Below are 21,072 nucleotides of genomic sequence, written 5' to 3' on the forward strand. Positions count from 1 at the left end.
ATGCTGGGAAGGGAGGCAGGGCTTTATTGTGATGTCCCACTACCGTACAGAGGAAAGGTCCGACAGGGGTGTTGCTCCGGCTCCAGGCAGTCCTCCACGCGGCGGCTATGGGGATTGAGGGGGAAAGGGATGATTCCCCCAGGAACCCAGGTGGACCGTGTTGGTGTCTCAGTGCTTCTCTCTTGCGAGCAACGGGCTCACAAAGCCGGCAACAGGCAGAGCTCCACGGCAGTGTTGAAAAAAAATGCTGCGCAGGAGAGGTCCAAGGCGAAGAAACACCACACGACCGTCTCTGCTCCCAACCCGGCAAAGACTGAACTACCCCCAGCTAAGAAACTGCCGAAACCACACCGCTTCCCCCCCTGCCCCAGAACCATTCCAATGGTATGCCAAAGCACTCAGCCACGTCTTTTGTCTCTGAATTGCCCATCATTCATTCCCCCCAGGCATCAACCTCCCTTTTCTCTCAGCTTTTTTTCAGGTAACAAATGGGAGAAAAATCACTGAAAAAACCGAACCCACAACATTGGACAAGGCCACATCTGGCCTTGTTAGGGGGTGTAGGATCAAAGACAACTCCCTTTGTTCCTCCTTGAGCCCTGGCCAGGCTTTGGGAGAAACCCAACAGGAGAATGAAACCAGATGTTCACGCACTAGAAGTAACGGTAGCTTGTTTATTCAACGGTATAAAAGCTGGGCTACTCTCAAAGCGAAGTTGGAAGCCTCATTGCCTGCAAGGTGAACGCACCACACGATTTCCCAGTTGCAGGGCATGGTTCTCCATTCCTTCGCTGTGACAGCTTCCCCCAGCTGATGTTTGTGGATCTGGATGAAGGGGTAAAGTATTAGGGTAACTGGTGATGTATCCTTCTTAATCACTGTTGGGGAGGATGAAAGTTTGGTAAGGTATGTAGGCTTGGCAGAAAGGTCTGTGAATGTAGAAGCTGGGGATGAGGTAGAAATGAAAGCAAGTTTTGATATAGAATAAAAGGTGTTTTGCTGAAACAGTGATTGCTGAGTAACTGAGAAGGCAAAGGTTGGAGATGAATTGGAAGGAGATTTTTAGGAGCAGGACAAAGGTATGTGACTACAAACAAAGACATGTTTTTCACCAAGTAAATAAGTCTCAAGAAGAGCATAAGTAAATAGAAAACATGTCTTTACCAAAAAGAGAGATATGGCAGGCAAACAAGAAATGTTGATGTAGCAAGAAGAAGAAAGGTCTAAGAATTTTCCACTGTAAGCTTAAATTGTAACTTACTTACTCTTGTGATTGGATAATAATGGCTATAATATGGTGATGGTAGTAGCTATGATAGGCTATAGGCAAATGTAAAGGTATTGTGTATGGTGCTTATTGGTTGTTATGTGTTAAGATACTCTGCAAAGAAAAGTATAAAATGCTTTGTAACTTGAACAGAAAGTGGCTTCAGGTATGCCTACAGCTGGAGCTGGCAGCTGTAGGGCTGGCTCTGGATACCCACTCCCTGAAATGCTGTAACTTTGCCTATGCAATAAACAGCTTTCAAGAGAGCCGCCTGAAGTCCAGACATCCTTCGTGAAACTTTCTCCTATAATCACTATAGGCAGTCTATTGTAGGAATGTTTAGATGCGTTGCTTAGCTTATCTTTTTGTAATTCTTTTCAGTTTTGCATTATAGTAAATTATATATTCCTTAAGTTGGTGTCTGTGTCTTTGGTTCTGAATCTGCCCACCAGCAGAACAGCATTGACAAAGCAATTAGAAGAGGGACATGAGTCCTTAGCTTCTGGAAGTGACTCCTGTCAAGCGTGAAGGAAAGGTATCCCTTCAAGGAAGATGTTATCCATTGCCTAGGCAAGTGGATCACAGTAGATAAAGGTGTTGCTGCCTGCCCCGAGCTGCCCTTCCCCCTCCCTGGTCAAACAAGCCAGGACTTGTCCCTGCCATGTGCTCTGAACTCCTTTGTTCCAAGTGCAGGCAAAAGCTGAAAGAAACTCTAAACTCTAGAGCAGTGTCTGATTGGCCAGTCACCCCGGGTCCTCCCCCCAGTTCTCCCCTTTCCTTTCCCGAATAAAACAGGACCCCAGAGGGGGCCCGCCCTCTTTGGCTATGCACCCCTTCTGCGAACAACGTCTGTGTGTCTCTGTCTCTTATTGAAAGCAGGACTATAGCTTAAGCCAAGAGCTATATTTCTCCCTCTTTACTTCTACTGGTGGTATTAGCTTTGCAGTTACCATTTGCCGCTTTTAGAGCTACTGAAATGCTAGATTGCCCGTGCTACCTCTCTAGGTTGCTCGAGGCTTTCTAAGGCATTGAACGACGAGCGCTAGCCGGTAAAAAGCTGTGAGTATTCCACATTTGGCGCCCAGAATGCTATCTCTGAACCTTGGTTCTGAGACACTTTTAGGGTGTCCCAGCAGCTGCGTGTCTGCTGGAGTTAGCCCTGCACGTCCTGCTGTGCCAGCTCTTTGTAGCAAGCTGTTACTTTTTGCGTAACAGTGAGCCCAGAGCCTCAGCCTGTCCTCTCCCCCACACCACGTGGTGAGGGAACGGCTGGAAAGTAGAAGACACACTTCACTTATTTTTTTGTCCGGACCTGCTTTCCTGTGGTAAATCCAGAATTCTGGTGAGTATTTCCCTGCTGGTTTAGGGGCTCCTGTCTTAAGCTGGTGCTGGTGCAAATTTTCTCTTTTTTTTCCTCTTTTTTGCGATTTGGGGCTGAGATTTGTGGTGTTTCATTCGTAATGGGGTCTGAGGTTTCAGCACACCACAGAGAAATATACTACCAAGTTCAAAGCTACCTTTCTTGTACTGGGCATAAATACCCTAAAAATCTAGTTCAATCTTTTGCATGATGGTTTTTCCAGTACTTTCCTAATCTGACCTCCGAGGATATGAGATCTCCTGAATTTTGGGATAAGGTGGGGAGAAAACTCTTCTCTCTCAGATGATCTGGAGATGAAACAGTTTCAAAATTTTTTCCTCTCCTGTTGCTAAGTAATACTTTGCCGGAGAAAAAGGCAGTACATGAAAAGCCAATGCAAAAACACCCTGTTAATTCTCTTACACCTTCCAATCCCTGTGTCCCTGACCCCTCTTCCCCTATGCTGGAAAACACAGCTAGGGCAGATTGCTTTTTAGCACAGGAGAGCTATCGTCCTCCTGGCTCACCCGTGTTTCCTCAGCACCCTGCCTTGGACGGGAATCCGGAGCCCATCCCAGGACCTTTCCAACCCCTTTTCTCCACTCCTTTGTCCCCAGTTTCTAGTCCTCGTGTTTTAAGTGCAGGTAAAAACCCCTTCTCCCCTGACCTCTTTGTTCCCAGGGACAGCCATAGCCATGTGCCCGCAGCCCGGGAAAAACCCCCTCCCCCAGACCCCTTTTCTCCGAGTTTGTTTGTCTCCGATAATGGCGGATGCAACGTTTCTTCAAACTACACCTCCCACAATCCCTTTCTCCCCCACCCCACAAATCCCTTCTTGTCCCCACCCCTTCCCACTCCTGGGTCGGAACCTGTCCCTGCCCCCAACCCCGCCCCCACAGCATCGTGTTTCACCCCTCCCTCTGTTCCCGCCCGTGACTCAAGTACTGCCCCTGCCTCCCACAACCCCGCCCCCAACCCCTCCCCTCCTCCCGCCGTGTCCCCGCCTCCACTCCCCTCCCCTGCCCCTCCACTCCCCGCCCCTGCTTCCCATTGTCCCGCCCCAGGTTCCCACAGTCACGTGACTACCCCCTTAAATCCGAGAACCCATGGCTACCAGGAAGTACCTCCAACTGCTACTACTACACTCTCATACTAGCATAGGAGCAAACCCTGGCTGGACGCCCTTTCCTTATTCTAATATCAAAGATTTGTGCAAGGCAATTAAGGAGTTTGGGATGCAGAGTAATTATTTTAAGAGCCTTTTAAGTGCTACTTTTGCAACTCACTTACTTGTACCTCGTGATTTAATTACATTGATGCAAACTCTTCTCACACCTGGTGATTTTATGATGTGGAAAAAGCAATGGAAAATATTATTTTTAAAATAATTTTATCTGATTTATTGAAAATTTTGTGGCAAACTCCAGATAATTACCTGGACTTTGAGAATAATTATATCACATTAGACCTTTTATCTGGTGACAATAATATGGCAAATCCTCAAAAACAAGCAATGCTTGTCCCTCGTCCAGTTCTTACTGAAATCACGTGCTGCTGAAAAGGCCTTAACATTACTACCATCTCAAACTCCCACATCTCATTATACCAACATCAAACAATTGCCAAATGAAAATATTATTCACTTTTATAACCATTTGCACAAAGCTATCTTTTCCCAGGTCCCTAATCCTGACCTCCAACAAGCGCTCCTACTCGAACTGCTCCAAGTGAATACGAATGATGCTTGCAAAAAAGTCATCCTCACTCTCCCTTTGCATCCCCCTCCGACCGTTGAATCCATCCTCGAAGTCTGTACAAAGAAGGTGCAGCTGAACACAGCTGTTCTCTTTTTCAAAAAAGTGGGGATGGTGGGGGAGGTTATGGAAAATGCTATGGGTACAGGGGAAACTCAATCTTGAGGTAACCTTATATGCTATCGTCAGAAAAAGGGACATGTAGCTCGCACTTGAAAAACAATTATAATTGCTGATAAAAACTCTCCAAAGACGGTTTCCCCAGGTCAACAGTGGGGAAACTAAAGACTCAACGCGTCCTAACAGTTCTGCGTTCAGACAAAAATAGAGCTGCAAAGCAACTTGGACTTCTGGACTCAGGTTTAAGGTAACCTGTGATGAAACACACCATTTCAACAACAACAAACAGACTGTGATACCCATCTCATTCCAGAATGTGGAACACATGCCAGACTTTACATACCTTTTTGTTACTGGGGACACTCGGGAAACACCTGCTGGGATAGAGGTTACACCCACACTCATGAAAGTGGATCACAACGGGTGTTCTAACCTAATTGTACAATGTATATATCCACCGTACTTTATGCCAAAGGGTCAAGTCATTGCACAGGCCATTCCACTGCCCAAATATCTGCCCACAGATGGTCATATCCCAGCCATCTGTTGGACTGAGGTTTTGGGAAACGGCAAACCTGTAATAGAATGTAACCTCCATCACATAAAATCAGTATAATGGGAATGATAGACACAGGTGCTGATGTGTTGGTCATTCCATTTGATAAGTGGCCTGCGCAATGGGAATTGCAATCTCAGGGTATCATACAAGGGATTGGAGGTACCCAAAATGCGAAGCAATCCAAAAACACCATTCAAATTGAAGGTCCTGAAGGACAAATAGCGACACTTCGTCCATATGTCCTGGACACCAAATTCACCCTGTGCTCCCACAACATTGGCATTTAGCTGTTCTTGATATTAAAGATTGCTTCTTTCATATTCCACTCCACCCTGCAGATGCCCCTCGATTTGCATTTTCTGTGCCCTCTATTAATCGTGAAACTCCCATGGAACATTACCATTGGCTTGTACTTCCCCAAGGTATGAAAAATTCCCCAACTCTCTGCCAAGAGTATATTGCAAAAATTCTATCCCCCATCTGTGCCAAAGCAGAGAAAGCCATCATCCTACATTACATGGATGGTGTGCTAGTATGTGCTCCCAATAATCAGTATCTCGAGCAGACACTTAACATGGTGATTGAGGCCCTAGAGGCCAAGGGCTTTGAATTACAACCTGAAAAAATGCAGAGAACAAGCCCTTGGAAATACCTCGGACTCAAAATCACAGAAACCTCTATCACCCTGTAGCAGGTTCGGTTTGAAACCGGGCGGAAACACCAATTTAGTGTAGTGGTTTGGTCTAAAATACTCGTTTCTGTTTATCTTCTGTGAGATAAGAATTAGAAGAAAGGCAAAGCAGGCACCAAACTTCAAAGAATATAAAGAAGTTTATTAACAGACCTAAAAGAAGAAAAAAAACTTATACCACACCTTCAGAACTGTTCTCCTCCCTCCACCTTCCTCCCTTCTCCCACTGACAATGTAAAAAGACAACCCTTGAGATGTTCAGTCTGTTTACCACTTCCATAATAACCTTGTTCAGTCCATTTAGGAAGAGGAGTCTCTCTTGCCCATGCTATGAAAACATTATCACAACGAGACAGCCGTCCGGGTTGGTTCTCTGCTCGCATGCGAGTCCCTTCCCCCGACTTGCAGCTTTTCCCACAAGTGCTTTCAAGGGTCCACTCTTGAAGTTTTTTGGGGTACAATTTTAAGGTTGAGCCGTTCAGAAACAAAAGTTCTCTTCACCCATCTCTGGGAGCATTTCATCTCTAAGAACAGAGGCCCTTCTTCCCTGGGAGCAAAGGGTCTTCCTCATCTTCATCTTTAGGACTATCTCTGGGAGCATCTCTAGGAACTGAGGTTTTCTCCTTTCCCATTTGGAGCAAAAGTCCTCATCGCTTCCATCTCTCCCTGTTCAAGCTTCTCATGAAATTACAGCTGCTTCAGCATCTGCCTATCTCAGTGCAGGTGCTATTGCTCACAAGTACAAGTTGAACGCTCCACCCCCCATGCCTTCATGAAATTACAACGGGTACTCTGATATATCATAGCTTCACAACAGAATTTCAGCTTTAAGCATCTCCTCTTTCTCTTCCCTCAGGTTTTCAGCTCTTCATAGCACTAAAAGAGTTAATCTCACCTAGGCCTTGCAGCTGGAATGTTGCTTATCGATGTCGGTCACATGACCTCTGCTGGACAGCAGTGCAGCTTTAGCTGAATCTTGGCAGCGCTGGAGAGGGGGAGGGGCCCCTCTGCACAGAGCAGGGCTGTGGAGGGGGTTCCGCGGGTGGAACAGGGCCCATCGGCTCCAGGATGGCTTTGTCCTGGCCCGGCCTGGCCCGAGCAGGGCCTCGGCCAGGCCTGCTGGCCCTCGCACGGGGCCCGCAGCCACCTGTCCCAGTACCAGAAACGAGACAGAGCTGGGGGGGGGGGGGGGGGGGGGGGGTTTCTATTCTTAAGTGTAGATCACAGAGGCGGTCACAACTTTAAGTGGCTTAAAGAATTGTCCATATTCAAACTGGCCATCTGATAGGTTCTGTCAGGTCCCAGAGGAAGCTGTAAGCACCCCTTTGCAAGAACATCACTTCCAGGACTATGCTTGCTAACCCATGACAGGCCCCAGGGTCCCAAAAATTCCTGTAGGGAGTAAATGAACAGAGGAGTCTAACAACGTTACTCTGACTGGGGTAGCCAGGTCCAATCCGGCGCTGCCTGCAGTTGCTGAGTGAAGACTTAAGGCGGTCCTCCTTGGGGTGTCTGCCATGGCTGAGACATTTGTGTCTGCGCACAGCGCCATCCTGCGCTCTGGGTCTGGTTTCCCTGGATCGGGCGACCTTCAAAATTGTACTTAGAATGACATTGATTAACAAAGTGATGGCCTTTATGACAACGGGGACACATGGCAGGAGTTTTAGGTTTAGTCCCTTTTAAAGAAAAGCAATCTTTTTTCAAGTGACCAGGTTTGCCACAGCCAAAGCAAACTGCTGGAGCCCCAGAGGGGCCTTTAAGGGTGTTAGGATCCAGTTTTAAGGTTCTTAGAAATGCCTCTGCCCGAATTAAGGTGCAAATTAGACCATATGCCAGTGACAATAGTAAGGGTTTTATTTGATGGTAAAATGAGAGAGAGAGAGAGAGAGAGAGAGAGAGAGAGAGAGAGAGAAAGAAAGAAAGAAAGAAAGAAAGAAAGAAAGAAAGAAAGAAAGAAAGAAAGAAAGAAAGAAAGAAAGTAGGTAAATAGGTAATAGGTGGGGGAACAGAAAGAGTGACAGGGACAGAATAAGGAAAATATCACCACTCTGTGGATCCCAACAATGTTTGTTGATCCTCTCCAGCTGGTCTTCTTGGTGGTGAAGGTCCCCCCAAGAAGGCATAGAATCCGATGGGTTTATATGCCCTCGAGCCAGGTAGCAATGTCCAGGCATCTCCCCCTGGGGGAGGGGTGCAGTCCTGTGGTGCAAAGCCTCGCACATGAATGTCCCGTGGATGTGGCCTGTGGGGTTGGGGGTTCCATAGCTGGGCCAGTTAGTGTAATGGCGGATGAGTGTTCACTGCCTCTGACCAGAGGTTATGCTACGTACCCGAAACCTCCTCCCCCTGCCTCGATTGGGCAGGGAGTCTGTGTAAACCTGGCTTCTGTGAGCTGTGCTCTCCCCCCACCCCAAAGTCAGCTGGGGATGATTGAACAATGGGTTTCCCTTTATCTAATCAGCAGTTTGACTTTCAGTTCAAAGTCCCAGTCTTCAGGGAAGCTTCTTCAGTTGTAGCTTCTTTATAATGAGCAAAACTTTATATCAGTGTTTGAGGCATAAACTATTTTCAGTCTCTGACAGCTACCCCGTGACTCAAACATTGTAATAAATGTCTCTTTCTTAGAGGTCTTCACTTTATGGGTTGTCCACGGAGGTGATGAAGAGAGATAGTAGGAGAAAGGATAGAAACAGTAGAAGCAATAAGTAATCTTACAGTGTCCAACAGTTTGAAATGTCAAAATGCAAGTTCAATTGTAATAATCAATTCAATTTTCATTAGTCAGTGCTTCCACCCCATGAATCCTAGAAATCAGTGTTTTTTAATGCGTAGTGGGTGTGAGGGATATCACAATATTGTATCTCTTAGATGTTTGTTCAATATGTTTTGAAATTAGTTATAGAATTATGCAGCTGGTCTTCATTTTTAAATTCCATAGAGGGGTATCCTCAACAGGTACATGTATTAACATGTGTCAATCAGCTGAGTTCCAAGAGGATTCCCAGATCTTGTAGTATAACTTTGCACTGTGGAATAAATTTGAAGGGATTTGTTGAGGATGTGTGTTTTCTTCTTGACTGCATTCACATATAGTTAGAAGAGTTTCATAGGTAATATTCTTACTCCGCTGGATAATTCTATACAGTATGAAGGATTTGTTTTTATGATACAATATTACGGTATCCCGCAGTGCTAGGGAGGAGAAGAGAGATCCAACAGGCAGGAATTGTGCAGCAAGATTGATTTATTTAATTATTTTACAAACTCTTCTATAGACTTTTTTCTTCATAGTCTAATTGGTCAAAGGATCAGCCACCCCTTGGGGTGATTGGCTAAAATCCTAAAACATCCATTGTCAAAATATTTTTCTACTGTATCATAAACAAAGCTTTGCAAGGTCGCAGGCGTTCATAGTTTATAGAACTCTGCTAATATCTTCTGTGAGAGAGAAAAGTATCTCACGGAACTGGAAAGAAGCAAGAAAAATTCTTGCTAGCTGCATATTGTATCCACAATACAAGATTAACACACAAAACATTTTCATACAAAATGTTCTCATGCAAACATATCTTTACATCAGTATTGGTGCCTTTTCTTGGTACTGCTTTCACCGCCATCAGAGTTCTTATTAAAGAGATGGGACTATCGTGGTTATACACAATTTATTACTTAAAACAACAAACAAGGCATCAGTCTCAGAGGCGTGAGATTTAGTAACAAGTCGCCATAACGAAGGATAGTCACAAGTTTCAAAGTTATATGGCAATTTATAACTCTAATCCAATAAGCAATTAAAACAAAACTTTGTTTTGTCTTTATGACCTAACACCTGTAGTACTTTTTACTGCAATGCAGCTGTGTTTTAACCAATAATTTGTCAGGTCACGTACACACATATACTTCTATTATAACATCTAAATTCTTAACTTAAACTATAAAATCACATTACTATATTTAAAGCCGTCCACCATAACACCCAATACATATTCTTCCTTATAACTATAGAAACATAGGTTTGTAATTCTCTTGCTTAATGTTTATATATCTCTGTCATTACACCAGCCCAAGTTTCTTCCAGGGTTGTAAATCAAACCCACCATTAACTGCAAAAGTTTTTACTCCTCTGTTTCCCACATATCAGGGCTATGCTCTATTTTCCAGGAGACAGATTATAGCATTGTTGTCATTTAATCTTGACACAAACCAGAAAGTGTGGCTTTTTAAATTATTGGTGGGGTTAAAAATGAAATTAATTCCCTTTCAAACTTAGTTTTATTATCCCAAGTAGTGTTTACTTTTGAATTTTAGTGAGTAAATTGATGGCATGAAATTCCACAGTACATTCGTTTGAGAGCTGGTAGAAGGCATTTCTGTATTCCTCCTGGTTTAGGAAGGGGGATTCAATCATTTCTTATGTAGCATTTGCTTGTGTTCTGCCAAGATTCTTTAATTCACTAAATAGAAAATTAAAAAAAATTAGACAGATTATAATAATTTTGAAGCCATCTGAGGCAGAACTGGGAAGGTTAGTACATATTTGTAGGATTTCAAATATGTATAAATTCTTATACCAACTCTCAGGATAATATTGGTTGAGACAAATTATACATCCCTAAGACCTTAGCCACATCATTTTTTCAGTAAAAAGACAAAACAAGTTAGACAAAAATTAAACTCAAGAATATGTAGAATGCTTTAATTTCTATTTGATCTTTCACCAAGTCACTTGCAATGAAAACACAAACAAATTACAAATGTTAACCAACTGACAGTGCAAGAAATTATGGTGGCACTTTAAATTTCACTGGTTTTCACACAGCCCCATCTCATGTATTGGTAGGTTCCTATAAAAGAAAAGTGAAAATTTGGCCCACTAGACTGATTATTAAAAAGAAGTAAAACTTCTTGGGGCTAACACAAAGTCACAGTGAAGCAATGGTTTTCACATTTAAGTGTTATTTTTCTGCTTGCAGTTTCTTTGCTCTCAAACTGCTTTATCTTTGATGTCGGGACATGTGACATTCCTAGAAAAGATAAAAGAAACAAACTTCCCCGAAAAAAAGTCTGAGTGAAACAAGTTGTTAATTGCATTAACTTATTCAGGTGGAGTTTTAGCTTTTATTCAGTGAAATGCTTGTTGCACCACTTCTATTGTTTCTCAGAGGTTTTCAGTGGGGTTTCCTCCAATTGATTGTTCGGCAGAGGGAGTGAGACTGCTTTTAAAATTTTTGCAAGAGTTGCAGTCTGTGAATCAGGCATTTGAGTTGCTTTTTTTCTTTCGGGGTTTTAGTAGGCTTCTGCTTTTTGCCCTGGAGCAGTTTGCCTTATCAGTTTGCTCCTTTTGTTCTAGTGATTTTCCTTTTGGACATGATCGAGTTCGGCAGCAAGCAATGCTAATGCCTAAAACCCCTTTTTGGTTTTTTTTTTTAATAACCGATCACATTTTTAGTAATCAATCATCTTTTAGTAACCAATTGCTCCTTATCTCAATTTTTTTTTTTTTTTTTTTACCAAGTCCACCCCAGGAGTAGAGAGGTGACTAACAAATTAACCAAGGAAAGACAACAAAACACTTTTTTGCACTGGCTACTCAGGACAGTCATTTCCCTCTAAAGTTTCTCTATAACCCCCACAGAGGGAGCTGCAGGATAAATACCTAAGCCTGCATAGGGACAACACCATCCTCACAAGGCAGCAGCTGCCTTTTGGCCTCAGGATTGGAACCTGCCAATTTTAGTTCTCCACAATAAACCACAGACTGTTGGGGGGGGGCTCCCCACAAGATAGGAGCTGCAGAATTGGTCTCAGGACCAAAACCTGCCAATTCTGCCTTTTCACAACAAAACACAAAAAGCACAAGGGCGTGGCTCCCCTCCAAACAGTTTAGACTCCACACAACCGCCACGTGACAGGAGCTTTACAGCTCCCCACTATGTTGGGGCGTGGCTCCCCTCCAAAAAGGAGTTTTTAGGCTCCATACAACCGCCACATAACAGGAACTGTGCAGCTTCACACTATGTTGGGGCGTGGTTCCCCACCAAAAAGGAGTTTCTAGGCTCTGCACAACCACCACATAGACAAAGGATTCAAACCCCCAAATCCATTCACCACAATTTCCACAACACCTCAAAGGAAGTTGGCCCAGGTGTTAAAGACTCTTACGGAAAGAATATTAACAGTCCTCGCAGTTTTTGAAAGTAAATACTTTCATGAGAGGAGACAAAGCTATTGTGAAAGGCACTTCAGGTCAGAGGTATGCTGCTCAACTACGCCAATAAAATGTTGAGATCCAGTTTTAAGGTTCTTAGAAATGCCTCTGCCTGAATTAAGGTGCAAACGAGACCATATGCCAGTGACAATAGTAAGGGTTTTATTTGATGGTAAATATGAGAGAGAGAGAGAGAGAAAGAAAGAAAGAAGTAGAAAATAGGTGGGGGGACAGAAAGAGTGACAGGGACAGAATAAGGAAAATATCACCACTCCGCGGATCCCAACAATGTTCCGTTGATCCTCTCCAGTTGGTCTTGGTGGTGAAAGCATAGAATCTGATGGGTTTATATACCCTCGAGCCAGGTAGCAATGTCCAGGCATGTCCCCCTGGGGGAGGGGGGCAGTCCTCTGGTGCAAAGCCTCTCACGTGAAAGTCCCTTGGATGTGGCCTGTGGGGTTGGGGTTTCCATAGCTGGGCCATGTGAATGCTAAAAAGCTGGTAGAGAGCTTCTCACAGCTTCTCACAAGCTTCTTACAGTTTTCCTGTTTTCCTGTGAGAAGCTTTCGTTCTCATGCAGTCTCTCATGAGAAAATTAAACTCTTTGCAGCTGCATAATTGTTATGAGAACTGTATATTGTTTTGGGTACATGGAAAAATATTTACAGATGGGCGTTATACCGCTCAACCTATCACCTTGAGAGGTGGTGGGTGAATAGGCCAATCATGTAATTTCTTTATTGCAAACCACACTATAAAAGATGAGCTTTCCATTAACCGTGGTCTTAGCTCTGCTTCGGCCATATCATCTGACCTGCCTTATGTCGTGATTCTTCTTGTCTCCCTGAGGATAACAGCGACAGGGCCAGTTTGTGTAATGGAGGATGAGTGTTTAGTGCCTCTGACCGGAGGTTATGCCACGTACCCGAAACCTCCTCCCTCTGCCTCGATTGGGCAGGGAGTCTGTGTAAACCTGGCTTCTGTGAGCTGTGCTCTCCCCCCACCCCAAAGTCAGCCGGGGTTGACTGAACAATGAGTTTCCCTTTATCTAATCAGCAGTTTGACTTTCAGTTCAAAGTCCCAGTCTTCAAGGAAGCTTCTTCAGTTGTAGCTTCCTTATAATGAGCAAAACTTTATATCAGTGTTTGAGGCATAAACTATTTTCAGTCTCTGACAAAGGGCTGCAAAAGTGGAGGGCTTGTAATCCTTTCTGCCACTCAGTTTCCCACAGAGAGTATTGCGGGGAGGTTAGCAAAAGCTGAGCAGGCGATTTTAAATCATGTGGGGTCATAACATAAGCATTAAACACAGAAGACAGCAAATTCGCAAAATATGGAGAGCTTAGACTGTGCTCAGTTACGGTCCGACTGAGCTCTTTAACTACTGAAAAAGACATTGGCTCCCATTGAAGGTTCCGCTGGTTTTTTCCCTGATAAAGGACAAGTGCCACAATCCACTTATTCCACACCACATCAGTGGCAGGATGTGTGGAAGGGACTTTCCCTTTGAACATCCAGCCCAGCACTGGCACTCAGGGTACCAAGAAGAGCTGTACTTCAGTGCCAATCACTTCTGAAGCCGCTCAAACTCCCTCACAAGTTGCCAGTATCTCTTTTTCAGTTGGGGGTGTAACAGACCTCGGATCCTTTGTATCCCCAACTTCAGGACCCCAGGGGTCATCTTCAAGTCTCCCAGGCTACTTTTTGCCAGAGACTCCAGGAAGGACCATTCTCCCCAGATGCAGTGTAGAGCACATTTTTCACATCTTGTCCTGTCCTGAATGGCCCAAAGGCTACTGCATGAACAATCTCCTGTTTAATTTTTTCAAAAGCTTCTTGTTGTTCAGGATCCCACTTAAAATCATTCTTCCATGTCACATGATAGAGAGGGTTTACAATCTGACTGTACTCTGGGATATGCATCCTCCAAAAACCCACAGCCCCCTAGGAAAGCCTGTGTTTCCTTCTTGCTGGTCGGTGGGAACATATCAGCTATTTTGTTGACCACATCCTTTGGAATCTGATGATATCTATCTTGCCACTTTACTCTTAAAAGGTGAATTTCCTGGGCAGGTCCTTTCACCTTACTTTGCTTTATGGCAAAACCGGCCTTCAGAAGAATCTGGGTTATGTTCTCCCCTTTCTCAAAAACTTCCTCTGCTGTACTGCCCCATACGATGATGCCATCAATGTATTGCAAGTGTTCTGGAGCCTCGCTCTTTTCCAGTGCAGTCTGGATAAGTCTGTGGCAAATAGTGGGGCTGTGTTTCCACACCTGGGGCAGTTGGTTCCAGGTGTGCTGCACACCCTTCCAGGTGAAAGCAAATTGTGGCCTGCACTCTGCTGCTAAAGGAATGGAGAAAAACACATTAGCCATGTCAATGGTGGCACCACTTTGCTGCCTTGGACTCCAGTTGGTACTAAAGTTCAGGCCATAAGAGTCCACTGTCAGTCTCCACTTGCCATTGGACTTACAGGCCATATGGGGCTATTGAAGGGTTGAGCGAGTCTTGCTGACCACTCTCTGGCTCTTCAGTTCATGAATCATCTCATGGATGAGGGTCATGGAGTCCCGGTTGGTGCGGTATTGCCAACAATGTACTGTTGTGATAGCGATTAGTACCTCTTGTTCTTCAACCCTCAGCAGTCCCACAGCAGAAGGGTTCTCTGAGAGACCAGGCAAGGTATTCAGTAGTTTAATGTCCTCTGTCTCCACAGCAGCTATCCCAAAAGCCAAACTATGCCCTTTTGGGTTCTTGAAATACCCTCTCCTGAGATAATCTATGACAAGAGTTCACAGGGCCTCAGGGCCAGTCACAATGGGGTGTTCTTGCCATTCAATCTGTCAGGCTCACTTGAGCTTCCAGTACAGTCAGGTGTTGTGATCCCCCTGTCACCCAAGAAATGGAGATGGATTCTGCCCCTACATAGCTTAATGGCATCAGGGTACATTGTGCACCAGTGTCAGCTAAAGCCTTATACTCCTGTGGGTCTGATGTGCCAGGCCATTGGATCCACACAGTCCAGTAGATCTGATTGCCCCTTTCCTCCACCTAGCTGGAGGCAGTCCTCCTCTAGTTCTGGTCATAGTACTTGTTGCTCACTTCTTGTAAATATGACCTGGAGGTCCTTTCAGGAGGATCAGAAGTAACATCAGCCCTCCTATTCTGTCTGAGGATTTACCCACTGGAAACTGAAGCAGCATTTATCCTTGAAGAATTTCATGCAGTGATTGTTCTTCCTCTCAACTCACATACCTGGGCTGCCAGGACAGAGGTGGGGTTTCCATCCCACTTACTCATGTCTTCATGCAGGTAAAACCACAGGTTACCTCGTGGTGTGGACCCTCTCTCTCAAGCAGGGGGCACTTGCTCCCAATAGCAGACACTCTGGCCCATACTGGTGGAGGCATGGGACATTTCCTCTCTAACTTGCTCAAATCTTTTGAGTCTGTCTACAGTCTTGGACAGTCTTTCCACAGCCGAGGCACAGGTCGGTAGGGAGGAAAGACAATGATCTTCATATTGCCTGAGTTGAGGAGTCACCTGAAGCACTGTTTTCCTTCTTTCATTGACATCAATGCCAATGATTTGGTGTATGACGATGGCGCGCTCCATACAGACTTCTGCCACATGGATTGTGTACACTGGACCTCATCTGGGTCTACAGGGGACTGCTCATTATTTGAATGCCTAGAGATTGCCTCCAGCACAGTTAATTCTTTCAAGTACTGGATACCTTTCTCCATAGCATTCCATCTGCTTGGGCGTACTACTAGATCATCCTTGAGAGAATACCTTTCCCTCATGTTTGACAGGAGTTGCCTCCAGAGACTGAGAGTTTCTGCCCTCTTCCCAATTCCCTTGTCAATGCCCACATCCCATGACAGGGATCTCAGTTGCTTGGCTTCACTACCATCTAGTTTCACATCATTGGCCATGATATCCCAGCACTGGAGCAGCCGAGTCACCAGGGGCTCACCCAACTGGCTGCTGAAATCTTTTTGCATATCTCGCAGCTCACACAGGGATAGGGATTGGGTGATTGTCCCTTGTTGCAGTGGGGATACTGCAACATGCATATATCAAACCAGGAGTCCCGTGGAAAGGAAATATATATGGACAGACAGATTCTTGATACTGTTTCAGAGATGTTTATTTCTCCAGCCGCATGGCCGGGGCTCTGCCCAGGAACTGTTCCAGTCACGGGACCCGAGGGTCCTTCTGCCCGCGCAGGGAACACAAACCAACCAATGGGAATGAGGCTGAGCAGGGGCAGGGAAACCCCGTGTCTGTGCCCTCAGGGCCCCTCTCCCAGGGCTACATGGCAGGGGAGGGACCCCAACACCTCACCCGTTTTATTTTAATAAAAGGAAAATGAAAACAACTGGATAAACATAACAAGAACAGTTTCAAGACAAAACAAGCCACCCTCCTGAGTCTTTAAATGTCCAATCAGATTCTGTGGAACATCTTAGGGCTGACAGAAGGGAGACAGAACTCTCTGAGCATGCTTTGTGGGGAAACTGAGGCAGGAGAGGGTTTAACTTCTTCCCTCCCCCTTTTCATCCCCCACTCGGCATTGGAAAGGGATTTTTGGGGAAACAATTGGCAAAAGCATGGTTTTGTGAGGGAAACCATGGATAAAAAAACGGATTAGGAATACACTGGGGGTAATAGGACATAGGGTAAAAGGGAAAGGTGGGATTAGGAAAGGGAGACTGTAGGGGGGGCTTACAATGGAGATATTGTCTAACATGACTACGATTTTTTGCATATATACTGCCTTTTACAGGAACACCATCAGGCCCAGTGACCTGCGATGCTTGTAACCCTTTTCTACCTCGTATAATTTTGAATTCCACGACTTCTCCATCTCCCAAGCTTGGGATGCATTTTTCAGGGTTATTCTTTTTAATAGCAGTTCTATGAATGAATATGTCTTGCTGGTTGTCACACCTTGTTATAAAACCATAATTTTGCTTAACATTATACCATTTTACTATCCCTAAGATCTTAGTTACTATGATCTTTTCCTTTTTCCGAGTGGCTGCTGTTTTCTGTCTCACTGCGTCTTTGCTCTCTCTTTCGGTCGCTCCCGTGTTGGAATTGTCGGGGCTGCTCGTGCCTGCGCGCTCTTCCCGGGGTCGCGTTCGGGGCTGTGCGGGCCGGGCCGGGCCGCGCCGCTCAGTTCTCCGTGCGTCGCCTCCTCTGGTCGCAGCTTCGCTGCCGCTGCCAGGCGCTGTACCCACGTCTCGGCCGGGCCCCCGAGCGACGACCCCCCCACGCCCTGCTCCAGCGCGCGTCTCAGCTGGGCGCGGCTCCGCTCCACCGCCATCGCCGCCAGCCGCTGCCCGCGCGCCGCCCCTCTCGGCCGGGCGTTCCCGGGGCTCGCTCCACCACGCGCTGTGCTGGGCCGGGCGGGCACCGCCGGGTCCCGCTGCTCCCGCCGCGCCTCGCTCCGCCACCGACACTGCGGCTCGCTTGGCTCCGCCCGCACGCGGGAACTGCCTCGCTGCTGCTCGCAGAGCGCTCGGTGCACGTGGCCTGGGCCGCACGGTCCCTGCGCCAGGCTTCCCTTCACCAGGACACAGCTGACATTGCTCAACAGTCTCGGTAATTAAATAATATTCACGAAAATATTCTTCCATCGGCATATATTTTGACTCCAATATTAACTGTGTCCAAACGGTTTTTCAAAAGCCCTTGGTAATAATTAAATCCCAAGAAACATAGAAAAAGTTCTTAAACAACCATGCCAGGAAGTGTTTCAGTTCTTTTTGAGCTTGAACCAAGCTAAAATTTACAAATCGTTTTTCAAGAATCTTTTCAAGTTTAAGATAAATGTCCATATGCGGCTCTGAGAGCCAAGAGTCTTCCCACCGTTCCTCCATAGTTTAGATATGGAATAGCAAAGCAAAACCAAGAAGAGGAATCCAAAGTTTCCAGGGTTTACTCACACAAATCAGTCGCTTAGGGATCGGGGATCGTTCTGCTCACAAATCTCCACCATTATGTTGCAGTGGGGATACTGCAACATGCATATATCAAACCAGGAGTCCCGTGGAAAGGAAATATATATGGACAGACAGATTCTTGGTAGATGTTTCAGAGAGATGTTTATTTCTCCAGCCGCATGGCCGGAGCTCTGCCCAGGAACTGTTCCAGGCACCGGACCAAGGGTCCTTCTGCCCCCGCAGGGAACACAAACCAACCAATGGGAACGAGGCTGAGCAGGGGCAGGGAAACCCCGTGTCTGTGCCCTCAGGGCTCCTCTCCCAGGGCTACACGGCAGGGGAGGAGACCCCAACACCTGTAACCATTAATAATAACCCAAAAACACAAGAAGAAGTGCAACAGATCTGTGGGACACTGAAGTATTTAAGGTCCTGGTTAGGACTCACCACAGAGGATGTAGCTCCTATTGCAAACCTAGTAAAAGGGGAAGGTGGTCCAGCATCCCCTAGATCCCTGACAGAAGAGGCAAGGCAGTCTCTCAAAAAGATACAAGAGCTCATTTCCACCAGACAAGCACACAGGTATCAGCCCTCCCTACCCTTTAAGCTTGTCATTCTAGGGAGGGTACCACGCTTTCATGGCCTCATATTTCAGTGGGACAAAGAGCAGAAGGAACCCCTCATCATAATTGAATGGGTATTCCTTCCACTCCAACCTCCTAAAACCATCACACAGCCACAAGAACTAATGGCAAAAATTATCATGAAGGGTAGAGCAAGGCTCCGCACCCTGGCAGGGTGTGACTTTGCATGCATCTACTTACCTGTAACAACTGACACATTAGATCACCTACTCCAAAATAATATAAATTTACAATTTGCATTAGATAGTTACTCAGGCCAAATCTCAAATCATTACCCAAAACATGACATGTTTAATCTGCCATTCTCTTTCATCCCTCGAGAGATTCAAAGTAGAAAACCCCTCGATGCGATTACCGTTTTTACTGATGCCTCAGGAAAAAGTAAAAAGTCCATGGTCACATGGAAAAATCCAAAGACGCAAAAGTGGGAATCTGACATCAAGGTAATCCAGGGATCACCACAAGTAGCTGAATTAGCAGCTGTTGTTAGAGCATTTGAGAGGTTCAAAGAACCCTTTAATTTGGTCACAGACTCAGCATATGTAGCTGGAGTAACTGTTAGAGCTGAGCACGCTCTCCTAAAAGAAATCTCAAACAAGAAAATTTATGATTTGCTCTCAAAATTAATTTATCTGGTTTCCCACAGAGAGCATCCCTATTTTGTCATGCATGTGAGATCACATACAAACCTGCCAGGATTTATTGCGGAAGGTAATTGTAGAGCTGATGCTCTGGCTATGCCAGCAGATATAGTTCTATCCGCTGACTTACCAAAGCTCCCCCAAGTTTTTGAACAAGCAAAATTGAGCCATGCCATGTACCATCAAAATATTCCTGCTCTTATCCGCATGTTCCATCTGTCGCGGACACAGGCAAAAGCAATAGTGGCAACATGTCCCAACTGCCAGAAGCTACAGCTTCCATCACTGGGCATGGGGGTCAATCCCAGAGGCATCAATAGCGGTGAAGTGTGGCAAATGGACATCACACATTTCCCTGAATTTGGGAGATTAAAATACGTTCATGTTTCTATTGATACCTTCTCTGGTGCTATGTATGCCTCTGCACATGCAGGTGAAAAAGCTAAGGATGTTGAAAAACATCTTGTCCAAGCTTTTGCTGTGCTCGGTATACCTGAGGAGATAAAAACTGACAATGGACCTGCCTACACCTCCCAGGAGTTTAAAAACTTTCGTCAGCAGTGGGGATTTCGACATGTTACAGGTATTCCTCACTCCCCAACTGGACAAGGCATTGTTGAACGTGCCCATCAAACCCTCAAGCGAATGCTGCTACAACAATCAGGGACCACCAAACTCAACTCACCTATCCTCAGACTCAGCAAAGCACTGTTTACCATAAACTTCCTGAATGGCACCTTTGAGGATCCAAACCCTCCCATCTATCGTCATTTCCAGAACACCGGGAGACAGAAACTGAAGGAAAATCCAGAAGTCCTGATCTGGGACCCAGAGACTCAAAAAATCCAAGGACCGTACAAACTTGTAACTTGGGGACATGGGTATGCCAGTGTATCTACCCCTCAAGGACTGAGATGGATCCCAGGGAAATGGGTAAAACCTTATGTCACTTCCTCAAAAGTTAAGGAGGTTAAAACTGCCTCCTGGAAGAGACGCCGTAAAAAAGAATCCTGATTTTGCACCTTCATGTAAACCCCCTACTGCAGATCTTTATGTTAATCCCTTAAGTTAAGTTGCACTGTTTTGCACTCAGGTTTTTGCACTGTATTTTGTAAATCTTCATCCTGATACTCCATACCATAGATGTCCTAACTAAACCCCTGAGTTTTGACTGGGGAACTAGTTTAAAGGCATCCTAGGTACTGTTGAGTTGTAAGGACGATAGATTACAATTATATTTTGCACTGTTGTTTTGTTACTGTTCTATGCACTTTTAAGTTGCTAAGAGTTACAACCCAGCTTTAAAGAAAAAAAATAGGGAATTGTTGCTGCCTGTTCCGAGCTTCCCCTCCCCCCTCCCAAAGACATGTGCTCAGAGGTCCTTTGTTCCAAGCGCGGGCAAAGCCAAATGTAACTCAGACTCTTCAGCAGTGTCTGATTGGCCGCTCACCCCGGGTCCGCCCCCAGTCCTCCCCTTTCCCCTTCTCCTAATAAAAGATGGTCGAGGAGAGGCCACGCCCTCTCACTCAGCTCAGCGACTTTCCTGCGAACATCTCTGGTTGTCTGTCTCGTTTGAAAGCTTCTAACTGCAGGGAACTGAGCGGGCAGGGAGCTATATTTCTCCCTCTTTGCTTCTGCTGATGGTATTTGCTCTGCAGCTGATTCAGGTACCAATTTTAGAGCTACCAAAGTGCTAGATCGCCCTTGCTACCTCTCAAGGCTGCTCGGGGCTTTCTAAGGCATTGAAATACAAGCGCTAGCCGGTATAAAGCTGAAAAGATACCTTCCACAGTCCCTGACTCTTCCTCCTGTTCTGAGGGCCCTACTTCCTCTTCATCCCTCACTAAAGCAAACTGATTTGGCCTTGGAT

The 21,072-nt window shown here is 45.6% G+C and overlaps 1 protein-coding gene across 1 annotated transcript in view; it reads right to left on the bottom strand.

Annotated features, from left to right (window-relative positions):
• Positions 1-4,336: 4,336 nt before the first annotated feature.
• Positions 4,337-21,072, bottom strand: part of LOC309584640 (chromodomain-helicase-DNA-binding protein 1-like) — a gene marked incomplete at its 3' end in the record, with an annotated part of 34,224 nt that continues 17,488 nt past the window's right edge. The window contains exon 6 of the mRNA XM_082300781.1: positions 4,337-4,437. Coding sequence (XP_082156907.1) covers positions 4,337-4,437 — 101 coding nt within the window. The remainder of the gene's footprint in view (positions 4,438-21,072) is intronic.

The sequence above is a fragment of the Coloeus monedula genome (assembly GCF_965178545.1).
Source record: "Coloeus monedula genome assembly, chromosome: W".
Classification (NCBI taxonomy): domain Eukaryota; kingdom Metazoa; phylum Chordata; class Aves; order Passeriformes; family Corvidae; genus Coloeus; species Coloeus monedula.